The sequence below is a fragment of the Ictalurus furcatus genome, chromosome 12 (assembly GCF_023375685.1).
Source record: "Ictalurus furcatus strain D&B chromosome 12, Billie_1.0, whole genome shotgun sequence".
Classification (NCBI taxonomy): Eukaryota; Metazoa; Chordata; class Actinopteri; order Siluriformes; family Ictaluridae; genus Ictalurus; species Ictalurus furcatus.
Window position 1 is genome coordinate 4,821,886 of NC_071266.1, and position 22,455 is coordinate 4,844,340.

The 22,455-nt window shown below is 40.3% G+C and overlaps 1 protein-coding gene and 1 non-coding gene across 5 annotated transcripts; one reads left to right on the forward strand and one right to left on the reverse strand.

The window, feature by feature from the left end:
• The first annotated feature begins 323 nt into the window (after nucleotides 1-323).
• Nucleotides 324-15,475, forward strand: etv5b (ETS variant transcription factor 5b). Of its 4 annotated transcripts, none has more exons than XM_053638515.1 (12): nucleotides 324-485; nucleotides 4,977-5,103; nucleotides 9,013-9,163; nucleotides 9,437-9,524; nucleotides 9,650-9,697; nucleotides 9,958-10,005; nucleotides 11,235-11,724; nucleotides 12,407-12,696; nucleotides 12,917-12,979; nucleotides 13,123-13,361; nucleotides 13,446-13,553; nucleotides 13,829-15,475. In XM_053638515.1, the coding sequence occupies exons 3-12, from the start codon at nucleotides 9,116-9,118 to the stop codon at nucleotides 14,060-14,062; spliced, it is 1,656 nt and encodes a 551-aa protein (XP_053494490.1). In that variant the 5' UTR covers nucleotides 324-485; nucleotides 4,977-5,103; nucleotides 9,013-9,115; the 3' UTR covers nucleotides 14,063-15,475. The 4 variants fall into 4 exon arrangements, with proteins under 4 accessions (XP_053494490.1, XP_053494489.1, XP_053494492.1 ...); XM_053638517.1 differs by lacking the exons at nucleotides 324-485; nucleotides 4,977-5,103 and adding an exon at nucleotides 7,334-7,642 and having other exon boundaries at nucleotides 11,235-11,358; nucleotides 11,455-11,724; nucleotides 13,446-13,547; nucleotides 13,829-15,472; XM_053638516.1 differs by lacking the exons at nucleotides 324-485; nucleotides 4,977-5,103 and adding an exon at nucleotides 7,334-7,642 and having other exon boundaries at nucleotides 11,235-11,358; nucleotides 11,455-11,724; nucleotides 13,829-15,471.
• A 6,473-nt stretch (nucleotides 15,476-21,948) lies between these two features.
• Nucleotides 21,949-22,053, reverse strand: LOC128616380 (U6 spliceosomal RNA). Its single transcript, XR_008387430.1, has one exon. It is a non-coding gene; the product is annotated as a U6 spliceosomal RNA (small nuclear RNA).
• Nucleotides 22,054-22,455: the final 402 nt, after the last annotated feature.

The following is a 22,455-nucleotide window of genomic DNA, read 5'->3' on the forward strand; positions in this document are numbered from 1 at the left end:
ACTGCAAAACCCTCATAAACAATAAAGCAATGCTAAATGTAAATAAACAGAGCGAGACTTGAATGCTATCTTGAAAACACAGCTTTTTTGTCCTTTGCTTGATTTCCCAGTAGCTTTCCATCTAGCCTCAAGTTATTATTAACATTGTTAGTGGAATGGCAGAATGTATTTTTAACCTAGTTTAAAGCTTGTAAAAGGCAATCGCATCGAAGACATCCTGAAAAACAGATATGACTTATGAGACGCTGGGACTTTGGATTTTAAAAGTATTGCACCAAGGCTGTTAAATAATAAATGGAAGTAGGCTGCAGTATAAGCCTACATAAACCGATGTGAATTGGCAGTATGCTAGCATAAGCACAGATGGTCACACATCAGGGTGCACTCAGTGACTTCTGCCAGTGCATCATGGGTGACAAAAGCAACCTGGCTAATAAGCAACCTGACACGCTCCTGTGCAGCACCAGTTTTTCAGTGAATTGAGGGTATGTGGATCGATTCATTCTCATACTTTGTAACCTTATTATGTGATTATTTTGCTCTTTATAGGAGATTCTTTTGAACTGCACTAACAATTCCATGGAAACTCCATGAACTCCATAAATAAAATAACACTTGAACATCAAGCCTAATATCACTTACAGCTTAATAAAGCATTTACACCACAATGCTGTTGCATTCTCGAATCTGATTGGTCAGAAGCTTAATTATATTAATGCGCTTGTTCTAATACGTTATCCTTTCCATACTAACAGCTCATTCACAGAAACTTGTACGTCAGAGGCTACACATAATCTAAGTCTAATAAATGGATTAGAAATGTGTTGTTATCGGGCATAAATTCAGCGCTGTGCAAAAGCACATGCAAAGAAATGCTGTAGAGCAAAGAAGCCTTCAGAAATAATTCAATGAAATGTTTCTACATTTAAAAGAAATACTACCACGAGCAGTAAACAGTAATAAATTAAACAAAGTCAATATTTTTAAAATTGCTTTAAAACAAATAATAATTGTAGTCTCAGGTGCCTGTAAGTTTTATTGAGCATCTCGCAGAACCAACCACGGTTCTTCTGGAGACTTTGTCGCTCTTGCTTCTTTTTTTTTGCAGCAAAACCCAGTAGCCTTCATTGTGTTTTTGTCTGAAAAGTGGTCTCTTATGTAATATGCGTCCTTCTTTACTGACATACAAACATTTTTCTGTAACAGTTCATTTTGTTCTGGAAAACGAATATTTGGAAATCTAAAATGTTTTTGTACTGACCCGATAATGTAGAAGTCATAAAATTAAAAAAAAAAAAAAAAAAAAAATCTATAACAAAGTTTGTATTAGAGAAAATAGAGTGCTAAGACTTTTGCACAGTACAGTATAATCTGTAACCTTTATTTAACATTTCTGGAAGGAGTCTCCAGTGTCAGCACCTGGTACCGTGTAACTTGTTTTTTGTTGTTGTTGTTGTTGTTTTTTGTTTGTTTGTTTGTTTTATACATTTTACTATTTCTCAGTAACAAGTTGTATTTCTTTTCTTCTTTTTTTTTTTTTTATTACCGTCCAACAGAAAATTTGTGAATTACTTATGGCTTAATATTTATAGCTACTATAACATAAGTGATAACATGAACTAATTTGTTCCACAACATTAAACATAACTATAAATGGATTTTTTTTTTCCTAATCATTCTTTTAATAAATAAAAAAAAAATGTAAATGTTGGTAAAATTCTGTGGTATAAGAAGAATTAAACACGTCAGGATGTGCTACAGAAATAATCAACTTCAGGGTGGTAGCAACCGCAGCACCCCCCCCTTGTAAATTATTTCTTATAACAGAACACCCCATTGTTCTTTATTACTTAGTTAATTGGCAGGCACTTTTACAGACACATTATGATGTGTCATTTGGGTGTTTTGCTTTTTGGAATGAATTAAATAGAATATACCACATGGCCAAAATTCACTCAGACAGGACAGATGGAGAACCAGCGTCTGAACAACTGGTCATTACTACACCAAAAGTCAGTGTGACTTGTTCAGTTGCAGTTTAATAAAGACTGTTATACAGATTTAAGTTGACTGTCCTGTAGTGCCCATGAAATGGGTACACTCAGATGTTGGCACATAAAATTGCTACGTTCACAGATGTGTGAAGAAAAACATCCGATTCACTGATCATAAAGCCATAAATGTGCCAATTACAGCACTGTCAAGTCTCTCATAAAGTCAAACAATCATAGAGGACTTTTTCATTCACTAGTAGAGGAAGTTATCTTCATATCTTGAAATGTTGACTTGGCACTTATCCAACCTTGCTCTGCACTACGTTCACGTTAGCACGACTCAACTTGACCCTCGAGGTACAACATAAAGACATGCATTAAGACTCTTCTCTTTACTGGCACCCAGGCTGTGAATTGAACTTCCCCCGGCTGTATACAGTGATATACAGTATATGAAAATGTAAATAATGATAATGAGTCTTTATTAATCACATATACATTTCAGCACAGTGAAATTCTTTTCTTCGCATACCCCAGCATGTTAGGAAGTTGGGGTCAGAGCGCAGGGTCAGACATGATACAGCGCCCCCTGGAGCAGAGAAGGTTAAGGGCCTTGCTTGAGGGCCCAACAGTGGCAGCTTGGCAGCTCAGGGACTTGAACCCCCGACCTTCCAATCAGTAACCCAGAGCCGTAACCGCCAAGCCACCACTGCCACAAATGTAATATTTGCCACACTTAGAGAAGTTTAGCAATAATTTACATTCTGAGTACTGTCATTTTACTTATTGACACCTTTGGAATATGTAGGAAAAAGTAGAGGACCTGTTTTAGATGACTAATATAAAACATTTATTCTACAGATACAGACGTGAGAGTAGAATCTTGAACTGTAAATCCAGTAGCATTCAACTGTTTGTTACTTTACAACCCATTAGTGAACTGCGTCATTAATTATTGTGTTCTTACACTGGTACTAAGTGACATGAGAGATGAGTAACGTCTATTTGTATTGCTATTCCAAGCCATGCAATCAGTGACGTCCTCCATCAGAGGTGACAGTAATGTCACTCACTTCATGGAGACTTCTCACCACTGTCCCAAAAGGTCATACTATACGACAGCCACAGCTCTCTTCTGTCATACGCTGTGTTTTGTGCGTTTTTTTTTTTCCCCTCCCATCTTCATTCTTCTCATCGTCAGAGGCTACACTGATACAATGATGCCATGACACTGGAGAGGACCTAGTTTATTTTCCCCACTCAAGAGTAAAAAAAATGAAGAAATAGCAAAGATCAAAACAGCCCTGCATCACTGGATGTGCTTATTGTAAAATGGAAAATGTAATGTAGTGCAGCAGGAGACTCAAGTAAAAGCACTATATGTGGGTGGGATGAAACAATTCATTCTAATAAATTTAATATCATATTATTTGTTTGAGCCTGATTTACAAGCACAAATCTTCAGTCGGGCTGTGTGTTAATTAAACAAACATTACTGATTTTTGCTATTGGAAGAGAATGTTTTCATGGCAACTGTGAACTTTGGGCCATGAGAGTGGATTACGTTATCTAATAATATTAAGGCATTTGTCACCACAAAGACTTCCCGTCTCCTTTATGCTCCACTTGCTTCTTATCTTGCTCACAGTGTATAGTCATACCAAATCCCATAGCCTAAATCCAAGCCTTTGCTTTCTCGATCAACATCACTTGGATTTTAACAAAGCATGGAGGAGGGGACAGATGCATGGAGGCGTGAAGTAGGGGGTGATGATGGCTTCAACACCAGGCAGTCCTCCCTCCTAAACTCTCAAGGTATCCCCCACAGCTGAAGTCCATTTGACTTAATGTGTGTACCTGCATGTCCTATAACACAGTCCCCACCAGGACTTGGGTCTGGAGAACGATCTCTCACCTCTCACAACACAATGCCCTCCCCCTGTCTCATCAGCATGTGTCAAAGCTCACAGCTTAGAACCCCAGCACATTGGGTTCAGCATAAATGGGCTCAAATAGAGGAATGACAATAGGAAGGTGTGAGGCAACTGCCTTCAGCAATCCTGTTCCTGATAAATATATCACCGAGATTCGGCAGAGCATCTATCTCCCAGCCGTATTCTGTATACTGATATAATCTCTGGTTATTAATGTTCAGCAGTATGAAACAGTACTACTATGGCAGGAACACTGGCATTACGGTATTTTCTGTAAGTTATTTTTGTTCATCTTTCTCCCACAAGGTTCAACCACTTACTCACCCACTGTGTACAGCACTTCAAAGTTCCTCAGTTACTGCAATTTATGGCTGGGTTTTTTTTTTTTTTTTGCTTTTAACAGCACCATTGCCACATGAAAACCATTTCTAAATGTCAAATGTATACTACTATATGTACAGTATATATATTTGTACAAGTTACCTGCCTATTGCTTTTTGTACTTCAGCTATTGCTTGAGAATCTTGGCCGTTGACCTTGTAGCAAAATTAGGAGCAATTGCACCAAATTACAAGAAGGAAACAAAAAGTTTCCTATTTGGACAATCTTAGTAGTAAGTAGATAGTAGTAAGACTGAGTTATGAGCTGCATAAGTGTTTATAGTTACTATCAGGATTTGCTGAACGAAAATTGAAATGAATGCACCTAACTTTGATAACAGCCTTATTTGAAAGTAGCTGCAGACAGCCACGTTATCACGATTATGCCTAGCAGGGACTATGTAGGAAGTCTCCCATAAAAATAACAAGTTAGGACATGCTAACATGTGGAACCTCCTGCTTTGTGCTATTTTAAAAGCTACATGTTTAACAGATACTGGAACAGTTTGATTCAAGTCAAACCACAGCGTGTTTATCACTTACTGTATAAGTGGTTCAAAAGACGCCGAAGGCTAATGGTATTAGTCAGCTTAGCAGTGAGTCAGAATAACTCTAAGCCCCCCCCCAAACCCCCACCTTCTCTCTCTCTCTCTCTTTCTCTCTTTCAGGTGTATCCATGGCTACCACAGCCATGCAGGTTGTTGAAGAAAGAGGACATGTGGGTGAGGTGTTATCTGGAGCTGCAGTGAATGATAGCGGATGAATAAATTGAATTGTGTTACTAAAGGCACCCAGGTATATTGAAAAATAAGTAAATTAAGTTTTTTAAAAAAAACCAGAATTTAGATTTAATGTCACATGTGACAGTATCTATTGTCAGGAATGAGTCTCCCATGGCACAAGTTTTGTTCATTATATTCACCTACCTGTTCAGCCTGCCCCAAAGCGCTGGGGCAAGTGAAGATGATTTCGAAGTAAAAACGATAGTAGACATTTAAGTGACATTTTGACATAACATCTCCACAAATTCCCCACTGAGTCATCAGGCTACATTTATGTTAGGTCTTTTCATTAGTTTTACTGAACTGCATTTTGTCCTCCCACTTCTCAGAGGTTGACATATATTAGCTATTAGTTTTTGAGCCAAGATTTTGTGATTTATCATATTGTTTGGGGGTTGGCGGGCATCTGCGTATTGTGGTGGTTAATCCAGGTGATGACATTCCCTAGGTTCATATGGCTAACAACATGTTTAAGGTGCTATGGTGAAATAGTAATTGTATTTATTACCATTGTCTGTGCCTTTCTTACTATATACCTTCCCCAACAGTGTTTTTCAACTGATGGTATTCTAACTCCATGACCTAATGAACCAAATATCAGGATATATTTATTGATAGAGACTTCAAAGTACTTCTGTAAGTCGCTCTGGATAAGGGAATCTGCCAAATTTCATGAATGTAAACGTAATGTAAATGTCACACTTCTGCACCCTATCCCTAATTATTCCACAATGGAATTGAATTCAGCAAGGTATCGCTCTGTTCCTGGGGTCTAAATGCATTCTGCATGCTTTCATAACCAGAAACATCGTAGAGGTGTTACATAACAGCCATGTTCAAGTTCTATGTTTAGAACAGGACTACAGAGAGGATGATGGGGGGTGTAGTATAAGCAACCTTTTTATTTTCACGGTACCAAGAGCACCGTGACATGTATCCAAGCAAACACGTTGATAAAGGGAAATTGATGAATTTTGTCCGAATTTTTCTCAGACAGAGATGCAGAAAAGGATAAAGGATACATTAGTAATGGGGGCATTATATATACACTGTGTCTTTTGTAGATTTACATAGTATACACAGCGAGAGAAAGAGAGAGAGAGAGAGAGAGAGAGAGAGAGAGAGAGAGATGACAGAAGGATGACTCATTACCTTATTTACCAGGATGCATGCAATATTCATGCCTTTAATACTGCCATTGAGCAGGAGTGTAATATGTTATGAGTCAATAACACAGACACATATTAAGAAAAGTCTGCCCGGTGGATGTTGTTAAAAAAAAAAAAAAAAAAAAAAATAGATAGAGTTTAAACAGCTCGAAATATCAAACCGCCTATGCACAGGTAACATAATCAAGAAAGTGCAAATACAGTTTCCTTATCATAATTCCTTATGTGCCAGTCCAACACCCAAAAGTTATCAGAAGTAAAAGACCCCCATCGTTTCTAATGCAGGAAAGTGAGAGCAGATGTAGACCAGACAGCGCTGTCTGGCACGGGGCTATACCATTCCTTTGAAGGCTAGACATGAATAATAGATCAGAGACTAAAGAGGTTTCTTGTGGTGGAGTTTCCCCTCAGCCTTTCCCATGACTTGGATTTTACAATCTTACATGTGATAGACCAAGACAGGTATATCTAATGCATTAAAGTGTTTAGTTTTCTTTCACCATGATGAGGTATTTCCATTAAAAACTTTTTTTTTTTTTTAGGATTATCTAGAGTGGACAATGACGTGTGTACTCTTATTAATGATATGCATCGTTATACACTAGGTTAAGATCATAATTATACAGTGTACAGAGCAGAATCTTATTTATATATTTATTTATTTATTTATTTACACATTATTCTGTCTTGTGTAGTGAAGTCATGTGTATATCTGATCTGATCCTTACTGAAGTGAACAGATTCATGTAGGAAGAGTGGTTATAAACTTTCTAGAGGTTTTAAAAGTTAATAACTCAGTTTCTTAAAATATTGGGTTTGGGCTGTAGGAACGTTAGATTCGTCAAAAATATGGTCAAGGAAATGACATTTAGACGTTGAATAAGAAAAATATTGATCAAGTAACATCTGAAATTTAAGATTTAGCAAATCCCTGTTGTTGTCTCTTTTTTAAAAAAAAAAAAAGAAAGAAAGAAAAAAAACACTTAACGTCCTACGTTCCTGGCCCTTTAAGAGCAGTATCCACCATGGAGAAACATCTGGTTGTTGAATGAAACCCAGCCATTCATAAAAACAGGAAAGGGAGTCGCTGCTATTGGCTAGCCGAGGTCTCGTGCGAACTTAAGTGATTTGCGAACGCCTATTGGTCGTTATCATGAATGACGTGCTGGACCAGCCAATGAGCACGCACTGTTGTGTTAAGCACCAGCCTTGGGCTAAGCAGGCGATTCCATTGAGAAAATTTTCAGTCTGGCAGAGCTTACTGAGCGCGCAGCAAAGCGTGCACCGGAGGGTCGCGTGTATTTCTTGGGAGTTAATAAATCGCCGTTTTTTGTTTTTTTTTGGGGGGGGTTTTAACACTTGAAAGGATTCAAGCATAAAAGGGTGAGTATATTCGCATGTGTTCTATTGTATATTCGCGATGTTTATGCACAATACTTTGTGCAATAGTGGTTTTTTCCCCCTCCTAGATTTATTTATTTTTTTGCGCGAAGTTCTAGAAATCTAGATTTTGTTTATTCCTTGGTCGCAGTTCCGCCATTTTCTTTGTGCGAATCTCGCGCCACCATTTTCTACGCGTTTTCTCGCGCTAGTTTGTTTTCTTTTCGTTTTGTTGTTGTTGTTGTTGTTGTTGTTTTTAATACGCCAGTTATTGTGTGGGTTTCGTAACGCCTGTGGTTTTTAAACCAAATTCCTCCTCGTCTTGCTGTGCTTGTGCTGCAGAGCGTGTCGGGATTTGTATGAATGGAGCGGGGTTTCTTTTTTTTTCTTTTCTTTTCTTTTTTTTCTTCCTCGCGCAGCGTCAGGAGGATCAAATTTCACTTCATTGAGGAAAACAAGAGGAGGAGAGATGGAGAGAGAGAGACTGAACTTCTTGAACTTAAAGAGCCTCGTAGAGTTAACCCATTCCTGTGCTGCTTTTTTTTTTTTAAACAGGGTCGTTAAAACTTTACACCGAGTGCTCTAGCTAACTGCTGTATATTTATGCACGCGCTTGTATTTATATAGAGGGCGGAGCCTGTGTTGATGCTCACATCCGTTTCATAATCTAGATTAGAGGAAGCAATAACAGTAAATGATGGTTGTTTAACTGCATCCTATTTTAGTGCACAGCTTGCCAAGATTGCAGTGTTTTCATGGCTTCGTAGCAGGATAATATTGTACTTGCGTCAGGGAAAAAAAAATACACGCGCGTGCAAGCTGTACTCCCCCCCCCCCCGTCTCTTGAGTGTTTATTTAATTAATTAATTATTTGTTTATTTATTTATTGTCACTTTACTGTTATTGTTATCACTACTACTACTATTACCTGGGAAGGTGCATGTAGTGTGCCTTTAATCAGCTTTAAACCTACACTATGTAAAGATGCACTATGCAAATGTTTCAAATTAAAAGCTGCACACACAAGCAGTATCCAGAGCACTGAGTGTGAGCAAGCTGGAATTTGTTCTTCAGGTGGTAGGTTATGAGTGATCAAGCCCAGAGAAAGGCACACTGTGGTACATAAACATACCACAGGTCTCACTGCCTTGTGGGATCATGTAAATTCCACATCTGTACTGTGAATTGTAAACGTTGAAGTCTAGCGTGAGTGTCTCTCCACTCTTCATCTGAGGTTAGAAGAGTTGCACAAACAAACCTACTGATCAAAGGGACAGTTGGTCTGGTCCTGTCATGGCATGGGATGATTGCTGACAGCTGCCCGTGTGCTTCTGCTTCTCTAAGTGCCATTTTTCTCGGCTTTTCCTAATCAGGACCTGACAAGTGTGGAGCTCTCCACCGTGAGAGAGAGAGGACGCATCTCCCTCCATCATTCCCTCGTTTGATTTTGTCTACCCACACTGTTGATCCCACAGCATGGACAGTTTTTACGATCAGCAGGTTCCTTTTGCTGTCCCACCCAATGTAAGTTTCTATCAGAAAGATAGTACTAAATTGTACCTTTCCTTATCACTGGGGTGGGTATATCTTTTGTACATTTTAATATGTATCATTGACTTTTAAAAATTAGAAGGCACTTAAATGTACTGTAATTAGATAAGGAAAAGTACGGTTTAGTACCTTCCCCCCCCTTTAAGGTGCATGCATAATCTGGCCATATTTCATCGTAAGATTTACTAGTGCTAGTTGGAGTGGTCAAAGCAGACTGTTTCTAATCTTGACCATCTGTGTTTGTAGAAATGCAATGCCAAGGAGCCACCATGCAAGCCACTGAGTGACAGGAAGAGGAAGTTCTTGGACAGTGAGCTCGCTCAGGACACTGAAGGTATCTATAGTTTACTCACCTGAATATGACCTTAAAATATAATACGATAGAACACAATAAAAAGCTGCACCAAGTCATGGGACGTTCTCAAGCCTGATCCTGATCTAACCCTCATTATTTCCCAGAGCTGTTTCAGGACCTCCGTAGGCTGCAAGAAATATGGATAGCTGAAGGTAAGGTTCCTATTTCATTCACCATGTACATAGTAATGGACACTGTCCTCTCTATAGATTTAGTACTTGATTTTTAAAAAAAAAAAAAAAAAAAAAAAAAAAATAGAACCTTGCTTTGAGTTCAAAGCTGACTAAAATGAATTCCAGGTGTGCATGAGTGCACAAATTCAAATCAGTGTACATGTATTGAATGTTAACTTTTGCATAATTGTATAAAGCCGTCAGTACAATGAGGCATTTGTTTATTTTCTTCGCTCCAGCTCAAGTACCTGACGATGAACAGTTTGTTCCAGATTTCCAGGACAACTGTGAGTATCTGATCTGAGTGTATGTGGGTAGACCGGGTTTAGGATGGATTGTAGGGCTGCCAGTAGTTGTTTTTTTTGCGTATGAGTCATCAATTATTAATGACAGGCCGTAGAGTAACAATCCACAGTTCATGGACTATTACCCAGCCATTGTGCACTTTCATGATCTTGCCAGATAATGTTATTGATGGTCTGGAAATTTTGACAGCCATCTTAGTCCTAGTTGATGTGTTTAATTATCCGAGTAAAAGGTATCAAACTGAGTTTTGAGGTACAAACCACTGATCTATCTATCTATCTATAACATAGATCAGTGGTACAAACGCTTGTCCTCTTGGGGAACAAAAAAAAAATGTATCTGTACAACACCATTTAATTCTGTTTAATGGTTTGAGACTTTCAGAACCATGAGTTATTCATGAAAGATGCCGGATCCACTGTACTCCCTAAAAAAAAGTTTTGGGCTTTTGGCACAAAGTTTAGGGTTTAAAAAACCGCAACTGAATGGACCGCAGTAGGCTCTGTATCACTTCTTATTCACTGTTCTGGTCTGGAAAAGTGTGTGCGCTCATGGAGGGATAGATGTTGTGCAGGGGCCCAACATCCGACTGCAGTGCCGTAAATCACTGTGGCCTTCAGTACACTGACATTTTAATGGGTCAGGATACACACACACACACACACACGCACTCATTATATGCGCTACACTAGTCCTTCTGTTTCCCTTGTAAGACTTTTTTTTTTTTTAAACCCCATTTGGCTTTTGGATTTTGAAGTGCAATTATGTGTGTTCTATAGTGATAATGTGACTTTGTGTGTCTAGTGAGTACATGCAGAAGTTTGCATAGATACGTGTGTGTGTGTGTGTGTGTGTGTGTGTGTGTGTGTTAGTTTGACACAGTGCTACAGCTTTGGCAGTAGGCCGATTAGTCTCACAGGAGCCTCTTTCAGCATGCCTGGGCAAGAAAGACCCTGTTTCCACTGAGATCATTCACTAAGTTATAGGTTCCATGACACATTTTATGGATAAATTAAAAAATTGTGTCTTCTTGCTTCATTAGGTGATTGGAAAAGCACTATAAGTAAACGTTAACACCAACCTGTAGAAATGTAATTGTTTAATAATACCGTGCAACCTGTTCCTGGGTACCATTCATGCTTTTGGTTAGTTAAATGGTAATGTTTGTCAACCTTCTGTGTTAAAATAAAACTATTTTCCACCTTTTTAGTGATGTTCCATGGCCCGCCTCAAACCAAAGTGAAGAGGGAAGTCAGTCCGAGCAGAGACTTCTCCCCCTGCGGACAAGAGCAGAGACTCTCACCATATGGAGAGAAGTGCCTTTACAACTACAGGTGTGTGTCTTCGTGTCACTTAATTTTAAAACCCTGTTACACGGAGTTATGCTTTGTATTCAAAAATGCCATTTCCCCACATCTGTTTCTCATCAGTGCCTATGACGGGAAGCCATTTGCATTCAGTAAACCCATGACGTCGCCGCCTACCCCTGTATCACCTTGCAACTCCACCCATAACCCAGGGACACATCCCCTGCAGAAAAGAGTCACACCTCCAGTCCACACTCAGACACAGGGGCTACCACCTGTGACTGGCCACACTCATCAGAGAATACAGAGCACGGTTCACAGCCAAAGTCCACCTTTTGCAGTGCCCTGCCCACCTGTCAGTCACCCAGATGCCTCCTACAATGCAGATCACAGGTATGATACCATACTAGTGTTTCTTGGTTTAGTTTTCCCAGTTTCTGACACAACATGGTTAAACCAAGTTTAATGCTCAATACCTGGTACATGTGTGTTAGGATCTGCGTAAGCCAAAATGCGGTTCCCAACCGTGGTTCTGGAGTATGCTCTCCTTGCATGTTTGAGTGCTTCCCCTATCCAAACACGCACATGGTGAATTAAATTAGCAGCTGATTAGTTGGATCTCAATTACTTGGTGTAGTATTAGAGCAGGGTTAGGATGTAGGGCAGTGGTATTTCTGGAACAAGGCTGTTACCAAAAATAATATTCATCTATTACTATGTGGACATTTTATTTCAGCACTTATCCAGCAATTTACTCCGTTGGGTAAAAAATGCATGAGAGTATAGTGTTGTTATTGATGATAAATTATTTATTTAAATGTGTTTTTGGACCCTTATATGACCTAAAAAAAACTTGCCTATGCAAGCTCATGCTCTTTTATATCAGTTGTCCATTGTAATTTCCTACTATGTGTCTTCTGCTGGAGCGGTTAGTCCTCTAATCAGCTCTCGCTCAGTCTTTGGGTATTAACCTCTTAATGATTCCACACTGACCCAGAGGAAGAAGCTATCTTTATCCCAAAGGTTAAAGGTTCACTCTTTTTCTCTTGTCCTTTTGTCCTTTAACTATCTCTAGATTCCATAGGCAGCTCTCGGAGCCATGTCTGCCCTTCCCACAGTCCAATGCCCGTTCTAGGACTCCATACCCACCACAGAGCACCAACCCCTTTCCACGGGACAATCGGCCACAATACCACCGCCAAATGTCTGAGCCAGTGATCCCGCTTCCTCCACGGGGGTTTAAGCAAGAGATGGTGGACCCCCGGTACCCTGAACAAGGTACCTCTAATGTTGCAGCCAATCGTGTCCCATCGTTCCATCAGATGTCCATCAAACAGGAGCCCAGAGAATTTGGCATTGACTCTGGTAAGCATTGTATTGGTTGCAATTCACTGTAAGCTCTCTCTCTCTCTCTCTCTCTCTCTCTCTCTCTCTCACACACACACACTTTTGTGATGCGACAGCAAATCCTTTTGTCACACTAAAGCAGCACAATTGCTCACTTCAGTCATCATTTGCTTTTGATCACAGCTGATAATAACGTGCCCCAAATTAGCCAACTGAATTGAATTTGTTAATTTTGCAGAGATACAGAACTGCCAGTCATCCTTCAGGAAGTCATCAAATTTCTATCAGACCAACAGTGAAGGTAAAGATTCATCCATCGTCTCGTACACCCACACTTCTTTGTGTGCTTATTTTAGACATCGGTTCAGTGTGTTACGGGATCATCGTCATTCCTGATCAGTGTTAGATGTTCACTTGAGACGCTCATGTTTCCTCCACGTACAGGGTTCATGTACGACGGAGAGCCTCACCTCTATTACGAAGACGCGTGCGTGGTGCCTGAGCGGCTTGACGGAAAGTGCAAACAGGAAGGGGTGGGCTTCAGGGAGGGGCCTCCTTACCAAAGGCGGGGCTCCCTGCAGCTCTGGCAATTTCTGGTGACGCTACTTTATGATCCGTCCAACAGCCACTTTATTGCGTGGACCGGCCGTGGCCTTGAGTTTAAACTCATCGAGCCTGAAGAGGTCAGTTTGCAACGTACGATTTAGATAAGTAAAAGTATGGTTTTTCCTGTATGTAGAGAATTAAGTGTGTGAGTTTGTGTGTAGGTGGCCAGGCGCTGGGGAATCCAGAAGAACAGGCCTGCCATGAACTATGACAAGCTGAGCCGATCTCTCCGCTACTACTATGAGAAGGGCATCATGCAGAAGGTAAAGGCACGTTCCCGTTCCAATTTTTACTTCCTTTCTTCGCTGAGTACTTTAAGTCATAAAATCCACGTAATTTTGAGTAGTTGTAGTAGCTGTAAGTTTGTAGAGCTAGACTTGTTTTATAACCTTGATGTTTCATCATTTCACTTGAAGTGCTTTTGGATAACCGGTTAGACATTCCTCCATGTTGAACAACATATCAGCAGCCAAACATGATACAATATATTATTCTAGTATTGTTTAGGATTTCAGATCAACGCCTGTCTTTCTCTCCAACACAGGTCGCAGGTGAACGGTACGTGTACAAGTTTGTATGTGACCCAGAAGCTCTCTTCTCCATGGCCTTCCCCGATAACCAGAGGCCAAGCCTTAAAGCCGACCCTGATGGGATGCAGGTCCCTGAGGATGACACCGTTCCTCTCTCCCACTACGATGAAGCCAGCAGAGCCTCTTATGTAGATGGCAGGGATCAGAGCTTGGCAGGGCTGTCTTTCCCCGATAGCTACACTTTCTGAACTGCTTTCATCTCAGTTTGGACTCCCGAATCCCCTCCGCCCACTGAGCAGGACCACACGCACGATGATTTCCTCCTGACACATGAAGCTGAATTACTGGCATGTATAAGTATATACCACACATGCTTGTATCTTTTTAAAAACATTTTCTTTTTCTACATCATTTTCAGTCCTTTCATACTCGTCTCATCATTGGAACTGTTTTCACCAAGCACACAAATTCTCTACTGTAATGCACAATGTCATTTTTGTCTTGTTTTTTTTTATTTATTTTTTTTTTTAAATCAGTCAACACTAAAATGGGCTCTGCAGTATTTTTAAACCAGCTTCAGGTTTTCTATGTATAAATCTCTAAGTGAATATTCTAAGATGGCTTTTGTGCACTGTTTCTCTTGTAGAACCTGCTGTGTATTTTTCAGCTCTATGCTTAAGTGGGATTTCTAAAATTCTATGGCATCTTTAATGCTATCAAATTGCTGAATTTATTAAAGTATGTAACTCGTTTTAACGAGAGGTTTGCATATTATTCCAGCCATGCAAGTGCACATGCTTTATTACTGGCCCGAAAAAAAGTGCAAGCGTTTCTGCTTTTGTAGGAATGTTGAAAGAGTAAAATCTATGTATATTATATAAGTATATTTTTGCAAAGCCTGCATTTGTTTTCATTGTTGTACAAGCTATATACCAGACCTTTCTCACTCTAATATGTTAAATTTACATAGTGGAAACTCGGGCTATGTCTAGACAGGCAATCAAAGGGTTTCTCTTTTTTAAAACTTAATATCTGGGGGATTTTAATTCCTGCATTAAAAAAGAAAAAATATTGTCCAAATGTGGGTTTAAGAGAAATGTATCTGACAATCTAATAATTTAAGCATTGCAGTAGCTCTCTAAAGGTAGCCCAGTGTTGGGTTTTGTGCTCAAGCTCATGTTGCAGAGATGTTCCAGTAACTGCTGAGCCATAGAACCTTGTACTTGTGATGGTATATCTTACCAAAGGGTCTTATTCAGCAGTAAGTGTGACATCAGCTCTGTAACATGGGATTTATGGGTAACCTTTACATCCACTATTAAGCTTTATAATCTGTACTGGGTACAATAAACTCTCTTCTGCTTCACTTAAACCTTGTAATGTTCTTCTGTAATATAATGACCTCATAAAATGTGACAGCATTACAGATTAGCCTAACTTCTGCAAACACTGCACTTTTTTTTTAACCACAATTAATTAATCAGCTAATAATGTAGCAGCAGAACAATGCTTAAAATCATGCAGATGCCAGTAAAGAGCTTCAGTTCATGTTCACATCAAACATCAACCTGGGGAAAAATATGATCTCAGTGATTTTAAGTATTTCAGAAACTGTCTCAAATGCTTACACAGCCATCCATCCACCCATCCTCTATACCGCTTTATCCTTTTCAGGGTCACGGGGAAACCTGGAGCCTATCCCTGGGAGCATCGGGCTCAAGGTGGGGTACACCCTGGACAGGGTGCCAATCCATCGCAGGGCACACATTCACACACACCCATTCATACACTACAGACACTTTGGACATGCCAATCAGCCTACCGTGCATGTCTTTGGACTGTGGAAGGAAACCCCCGCAGCATGGGGAGAACATGCAAACTCCGCACGTGCAAACTCCCCGACCCTGGAGGTGTGAGGCAAACGTGCTAACCACTAAGCCACCAATGCTTACACAGAATAGTGCAAAAAACATCCAATGAGTGGTAGCTCTACAGGTTGAAACACCTTGTTGATGAGAGAGGTCAGACGAGAGTGGCCAGGTTGGTTCAAGCAGACAGGAAGGATACGGTAACTCAAATAACCACTCTGTTATCCCATCACAAACATCATTTCCCCCAAAGTTTCTTGGCTGACAGTGGTTGCCTTTTGCTGTTAAATGAGTAGCAAGCCTGAAAGTAACAGAGCTAAGTTTTAGCATAAAATGACCAAATATACAAACTGTGGTTAGGTAATAATTTACTTAATTTCTTATACATTAATAATTTACTTTCAGTATATAACTTGTTTAACAGGTTTGTTGGCAAAAAGAACCATTATAGGGTTGTATGGTGACTTAGTGGTGAGCACACTCGTCTCACGCCTCCAGGGTTGGGGGTTCGATTCCCGCCATGGCCTTATGTTCTCGGCGTTCAGTGTGCAGTTTGCATGTTCTCCCTGTGCTGCGGGGCCTCCTCCGGTTTCCTCCCCCAGTCCAAAGACATGCATGGTAGGTGGATTGGCATGTCCAAAGTGTCTGTAGTGTATGAATGGGTATGTGATAGTGCGATGGATTGGCACCCTGTCCAGGGCGTACCCTGCCTTGTGTCCTATGCTCCCTGGGATAGTCTCCAGGCTCCCCACAATCCAGTAGGATAAGCGGTATAGAAAATGGATGGAAGAACCAATATACAAAAAGATAACTTACTTTTCTTCTTCCCATGATCATCAGGATATTCAAGTGATGCAACTTTGTAACAGATCTAAGTGAGATCTAACATACAGATAAAATGTATTCCCACAGTAATGCAAAGGTAAGACAATTTTTTAAAATCAAAACGTGTTTTCTAAGTGCTGTAGATAGGTTTTTGTTTTAAGTTATTTGTATGAAATATGCATATACACTGATCTGCCATAACATTAAAACCACTGGCAGGTGAAGTGAAAAACATTGTCATTACAGTGGCACCTATCATGGTGGGGGGATTTTAGGCAGCAAGTAAACTGTCAGTTCTTGAAGGTGATGTGTTGAAAGCAGGACAAATGGGCAAGCATAAGGATTTGAGTGACTCTGACAAGGGTCAAATTGTGATGGCTAGATGACTGGGTCAAAGCATCTCCAAAATGGCAGGTCTTGTGGGGTGTTCCTGGTATGCAGTGGTTAGTTCCTACCAAAAGTGGTCCATGGAAGGACAACCGGTGAACCAGCCACAGGGCCATGGGCGGCCTAGGCTCACTGATGCTCATGGGGAGCAAAGCCTAACCCGTCTGGTCCGATCCCATAGAAAAGCTACTGTAGCACAAATTGCTGAAAAAAATTCACGCTGGCTATGATAGAAAGATGTCAGAACACAGTGCATCACAGCTTGCTGCGTATGGAGCCGCGTAGCCACAGACCAGTCAGAGTGCCCACGCTGAACCTTGTCCATCACCAAAAGTGCTTACAATGGGTGCGTGAGCATCAGAACTGGACCAATGGAAGAAAGTGGCCTGGTCTGATGAATCACATTTTCTTTTACATCATGTGGACAGTTGGGTGTGTGCGCGCGTCACTTACCTGGGGAAGAGCTGGCACCAGGATGCACTATGGGAAGAAGGCAATTCAGTGGAGGCAGTGTGATGCTCTGGGCAATGTTCTGCTGGGAAACCTTGGGTCCTGGAATTCATGTGGATGTTACTTTGACACGTATCACCTACCTAAACATTGCTGCAGATACGGTACACCCCTTCATAACAGCGGTATTCCCTAATAGCAGTGGGCTCTTTCAGCAGGATAATGCGCACTACCACAGTGCAAAAATTATTCAGCAATGGTTTAAGGAACATGACAAAGAGTTCAAGGTGTTATCTTAGACTCCAAATTCCCCAGATCTCAATCTGATTGAGCATCTGAGGGATGTGCTGGACAAACAATTCCAATTGATAGAGGCGCCACCTCGTAATTTACAGAACTTAAAGGATCTGCTGCTAACATCTTGGTGCCAGATACCACAGCACACCTTCAGAGGTCTATCATTATTAGGCTGCTTAATATGTGTTCCTTATGCTAATGAGTTAAAGATCAGGGTTTGTATTTCAAGGATACACCGAAGGGTTAGTGTCGGAAGACATGATAGTGGGAAGACATCGCCCTCTGGTGGCTACACATGTCACTGCTCTTTGACTCCATTAAAAACAAGCACCGCCCAAGCACAGAGCTGGACAGTCAATATTGAAACAACAGAACATGTTTCTCATTCCTCAATTCTCTGTTCTCATCAGAACATCTTAGCTCATTAGAATGTAAGGATATCTAACCAATATAATTATATATGCGAAATATGTTGTACATAAATTAAATCCCTCCACTAAAAAGTTTAAAGAAGTTTTAAAAAAGAAGTTTTTATTTAAAATTTTTTAAATGTTAATAATGATAGAGTCTTTATTGGTCACATATACATTACAGCATAGTGAAACAGTTTTCTTCACATACCCCAGCCTGTCAGGAAGCTGGGGTCAGAGCGCAGTCAGCCATGATACAGCGCCCCTGGAGCAGAGAGGGTTAAGGGCCTTGCTCAAGGGCCCGACAGTGGCAGCTTGGCAGTGCCAGGGCTTGAACCCCCGACCTTCTGATCAGTAACCCAGAGCCTTAACTGCCAAGCCACCACTGCCCCTAGAGCACTGTTCACCCTCCTGTCACTGAAACTCCATCTGATTGATCAGGTTTCTTTTTCTGAATTGAGGAACATGTGCATATGAAACCCACAACTTTGCAACATGATGTTGACCCCTCATAAAGGATACGTTCGATACAATTGGCCCTAGCAGTCAAGTTATTATTAATTCTTGCTTGCATGTTTTAAGCACGCAGTTGTCCAGGCTTTACTCAAAGATACACAACCTTGATGTGAAGTGTCTAAATAACTATCATCAGATCTGGTTAACTCTTATCTTAAACATAGGACATTCTCAGCGATTATAGGCCAGTTTTTCGCTTCCTCTGCTCCTGTCACCTATGGAGTCCTTCACGGGTCCATTCTGGGGCCGGTACATGTTTGTACATGCTCCCTCCCACATTATTAGGAAATATACTGTCTTTCACTTGTCTGCTGATGATTCACAGCTGTGTCTCCCATTAAAATCTAGGGTTTCCCTACAGCCTCTCCTGGACTGTCTTGAAGGTCATTAAAGGCAAATAATTTCCTCCAGTTTAACAGTGACAAAACTGAAGTAATTCTTGAAGTAATTCCTTCCATGTCCAGAAGCTGTCTCGCCAGCATGTTTATCCACATCACCCCATATTTAATGACACATGCAAAAAAATACCTGGGTGATATACTTGATTCTGAGCTCTGCCTTGACAAACAAATCAGTCCTGTCATTAAAAATAGCTACTAGTAGTTAAGAATCATTTTCCAAACTCAAATCATCTGTCTTTCCATGATCTGAAAAACAAGTCATGCATGCATTTATTACATCACAACTGGACTATTGTAATTCCCTATACCTAGGTCCTCTGCAGTCTTTACTAACACGCTTGCAGATGATCACATCACCCCAGTCCTGGCCTCCCTTCACTGGCTCCCTGTCCATTTTACAATTATGTTTAAGATCCTGCTGATTGTTTTTGAAGCTCTTCGTGGGCAGGCCCCATCTTAGATCACAGCCATTATCCATTTGCATTCAGCTCTTAGGTCTCTTAGATCTGCCAACAAAGTTCTCTTACATGTCCCACGGTCACGTCTCAAACTAAAAGGTGACAGAGCCTTTGCAGTCGCTGCTCCATGCCTGTGGAACCAGTTGCCACTTGACATTAAAAGTGCTCCTCCTATTTCTGCTTTTCAATCTAGGCTCAAGACACACTTTTATTTTCTGGCCTTCTCAGCCCAATGACCTTTCAATCCGTCTGTAACCCTGTGCTGGTCCCCTGCTGTTTGCCAGTCGTTGCTGCTGTTGGCATGTGTCAGTTTCGTTAGTATATGCCCCCCCCCCTCTCTATATATATATATTTATAATATGTTTACTTATTTATTTCTATTTTTATTATGATATGTTTTTTATGTCCTTTGTACATCACTTTGGTCAGTGTAAGCTGTGTTTAATTGTGCTCTAGAAATCAAATTTACTTACTTACTGTTGTTTGGTTTCTTAAAAGAAACTTTTTGCATTTTGTGTTTAATATTAATGAAAAATAAAACCTTTCGAATCCTTTCCTTAAAAAAAACTAACTTTAATTATGTATTTATGTAACTGTATTTCATCTTTGACCCTTCTATTATCTTTGATAATACTTTTAATAAACAACAACAACAACAAAAACAAAAACAACAACAATAATAATAATAATAGGTCCTGTGTGTGTGGAGTTTGCATGTTCTCCCCGTGCTGCGGGGGTTTCCTCCGGGTACTCCGGTTTCCTCCCCCAGTCCAAAGACATGCATGGTAGGCTGATTGGCGTGTCTAAAGTGTCCGTAGTGTATGAATGGGTGTGTGAGTGTGTATGTGATTGTGCCCTGCGATGGATTGGCACCCTGTCCAGGGTGTACCCCGCCTCGTGCCCCATGCTCCCTGGGATAGGCTCCAGGTTTCCCCGTATAGAAGATGGATGGATGGATGAATATTATTATTATTATTATTATTATTATTATTATTATTATTAACAATACGTCCGGAACCAAGGCCGGTGGAAAAAGTGTGCCGAGGCCGGTGGAAAAATGACATTTCAGCTCTGTAGTGCACAGGGTAAACGAAAAATATTTTCCTCACCTCTTTAGTAATGTGAAGGTTTTGTTTTACTTTGAATTAAACAGAGAGCAGAAACTTTAACAGTGCACTTCCGCTTTTGTCAGCTGGTTAGATGATGACTTTCTGCTCATCAAGCGAGAACATCTGGTGTAGGAAAAATAGTTGACGCTGTGAGAACTTGACAAAAAGGTTTTTTGTTTTCTTTTAATTGAGAAAATAACGAACTAAAATACAATACAATAAAATAAAGAGAAAAAAAATAAAGCAGGACTTGATGAAAAGTTTACTCGAATCTCAGATTTGAATTAAATTAAATTTGCACCGGCCAAATTTGTTATATCCAGTGATTCTTCTTCTGTGGCTTTCTATGACTGATCTTGTTTCATGAAATCTCAACCTACCATTCTAATTAATGAGATTATACTACTTTGAATTGCTTGTTAATGCACAAATCCCTGCATTATTGTTATTCATATCCATTATGTTATTAATGTATATTCATATACACATAATGTTATTCATATGCACATTTGAGAATAGTAGTCACGCTAACAAGCAGCTTAGATGTTGAAAATAGGTTTCCATGGAAGTGTATTAATTAAATTACACTGCCAAACAGTTCAAACGTGAACGAGCCGACTAAAAGAGCTGAATCATTTGTGAACGAGACTTTAGAAAAACGACTGCTTTATTATCAACAAATGATATCACAAGATATCACAACTGGAGAACGTTTCACATCCATCCATCCATTTTTATACCGCTTATCCTACACAGGGTCGCGGAGGAGCCTGGAGCCTATCCCAGAGGGATGCTCTGGATGAGGTGCCAACCCAACACACACACCATCGCACACCCATTCACACACTCACTACAGACAATTTGAAAATGCACAATGGGGGAAGAAACCGAAGCACGGGGAGAGCATGCAAACTCCACACGCACAGGACGGAGGTGGGAATCGAACCCCCAACCCTGGAGGTGCAAGGTAAATGTGCTAATCATCTTGTACATATGTATGTACCCTCATATGTATATAAAAAGATACACATGTGTGGGTGCATACAATATCATTATATAATTGTATTTTAGAAAAATATACGTGAGGGTACATAAGCACCATAAGCATTTTTTATATGAAAATATTAAACAAAGAGCACATTGCAAATGTTTTTGTTGCTTTCCTGTTTTTAGATTTTGGCAGTACATCTATACCCTTTTTTTTAATGTGCTTCTCAAACACTATAAAAAGAGGCAAGTCGGTGTTTTTAAAATATCCTTTTATCGACAATAAAACCCTCGACATTTTCCCAAAAACACTTGGTGTAGAACGAGACATCACAGTTGCCTATCCCAATAAAAACGGTTCATATATGCGTATTGGCTCTCAAGCTTCACTTAAAAGAGCCGACTCAATGAGCCGAATCATTCTTGAACGAGACATCACGATTCCCGATTTTGCGCGTCACCCTTCCGCAGGGCCATGCTAATCTTCTCTTTATCGTTCCAGTTTTAGTGTATGTGCTGCCGTCTATGCATCAGTATTCTCTACACCGATCAAATCAGCTCATGTATGCGAACAGACTCTAGACATTCAATTAAGGAGCCGACTCAAAGAGCCGAAACGTTTGTAAACGAGACACCACTATTCCCTACACCGACAAAAACGGCTCGTGCACACGAATCGACTCTCAAGGTTCACTTAAAATAGCCGACTCAAAGAGCCGACTCGTTTGTAAACGAGACATCGCTATTCCCTACACCACAGTTTCTCATCCTTTTGTAACTAAATCCCACCCATAACACTATAACTACTTTGAACAAGAGAACTAGGCTGTAATAACGTGTACTATTTTACATGTAAAGCATCGTTATCCGTGACATTGTTAAATCTCCGGCTCTCAGCCACTCAGTGAACAGAGCAGAAGCAGCGGGAAAGCT

What these genes read in the sequence shown, in the direction of transcription:
- etv5b (XM_053638515.1), top strand. Translation starts at nt 9,116, where the DNA reads ATGGACAGTTTTTACGATCAGCAGGTTCCTTTTGCTGTCCCACCCAAT. An exon ending in GCTCGCTCAGGACACTGAAG is followed by an intron (nt 9,525 to 9,649) that starts GTATCTATAGTT and finishes ATTATTTCCCAG; the next exon opens with AGCTGTTTCAGGACCTCCGT. An exon ending in TCCTACAATGCAGATCACAG is followed by an intron (nt 11,725 to 12,406) that starts GTATGATACCAT and finishes AACTATCTCTAG; the next exon opens with ATTCCATAGGCAGCTCTCGG.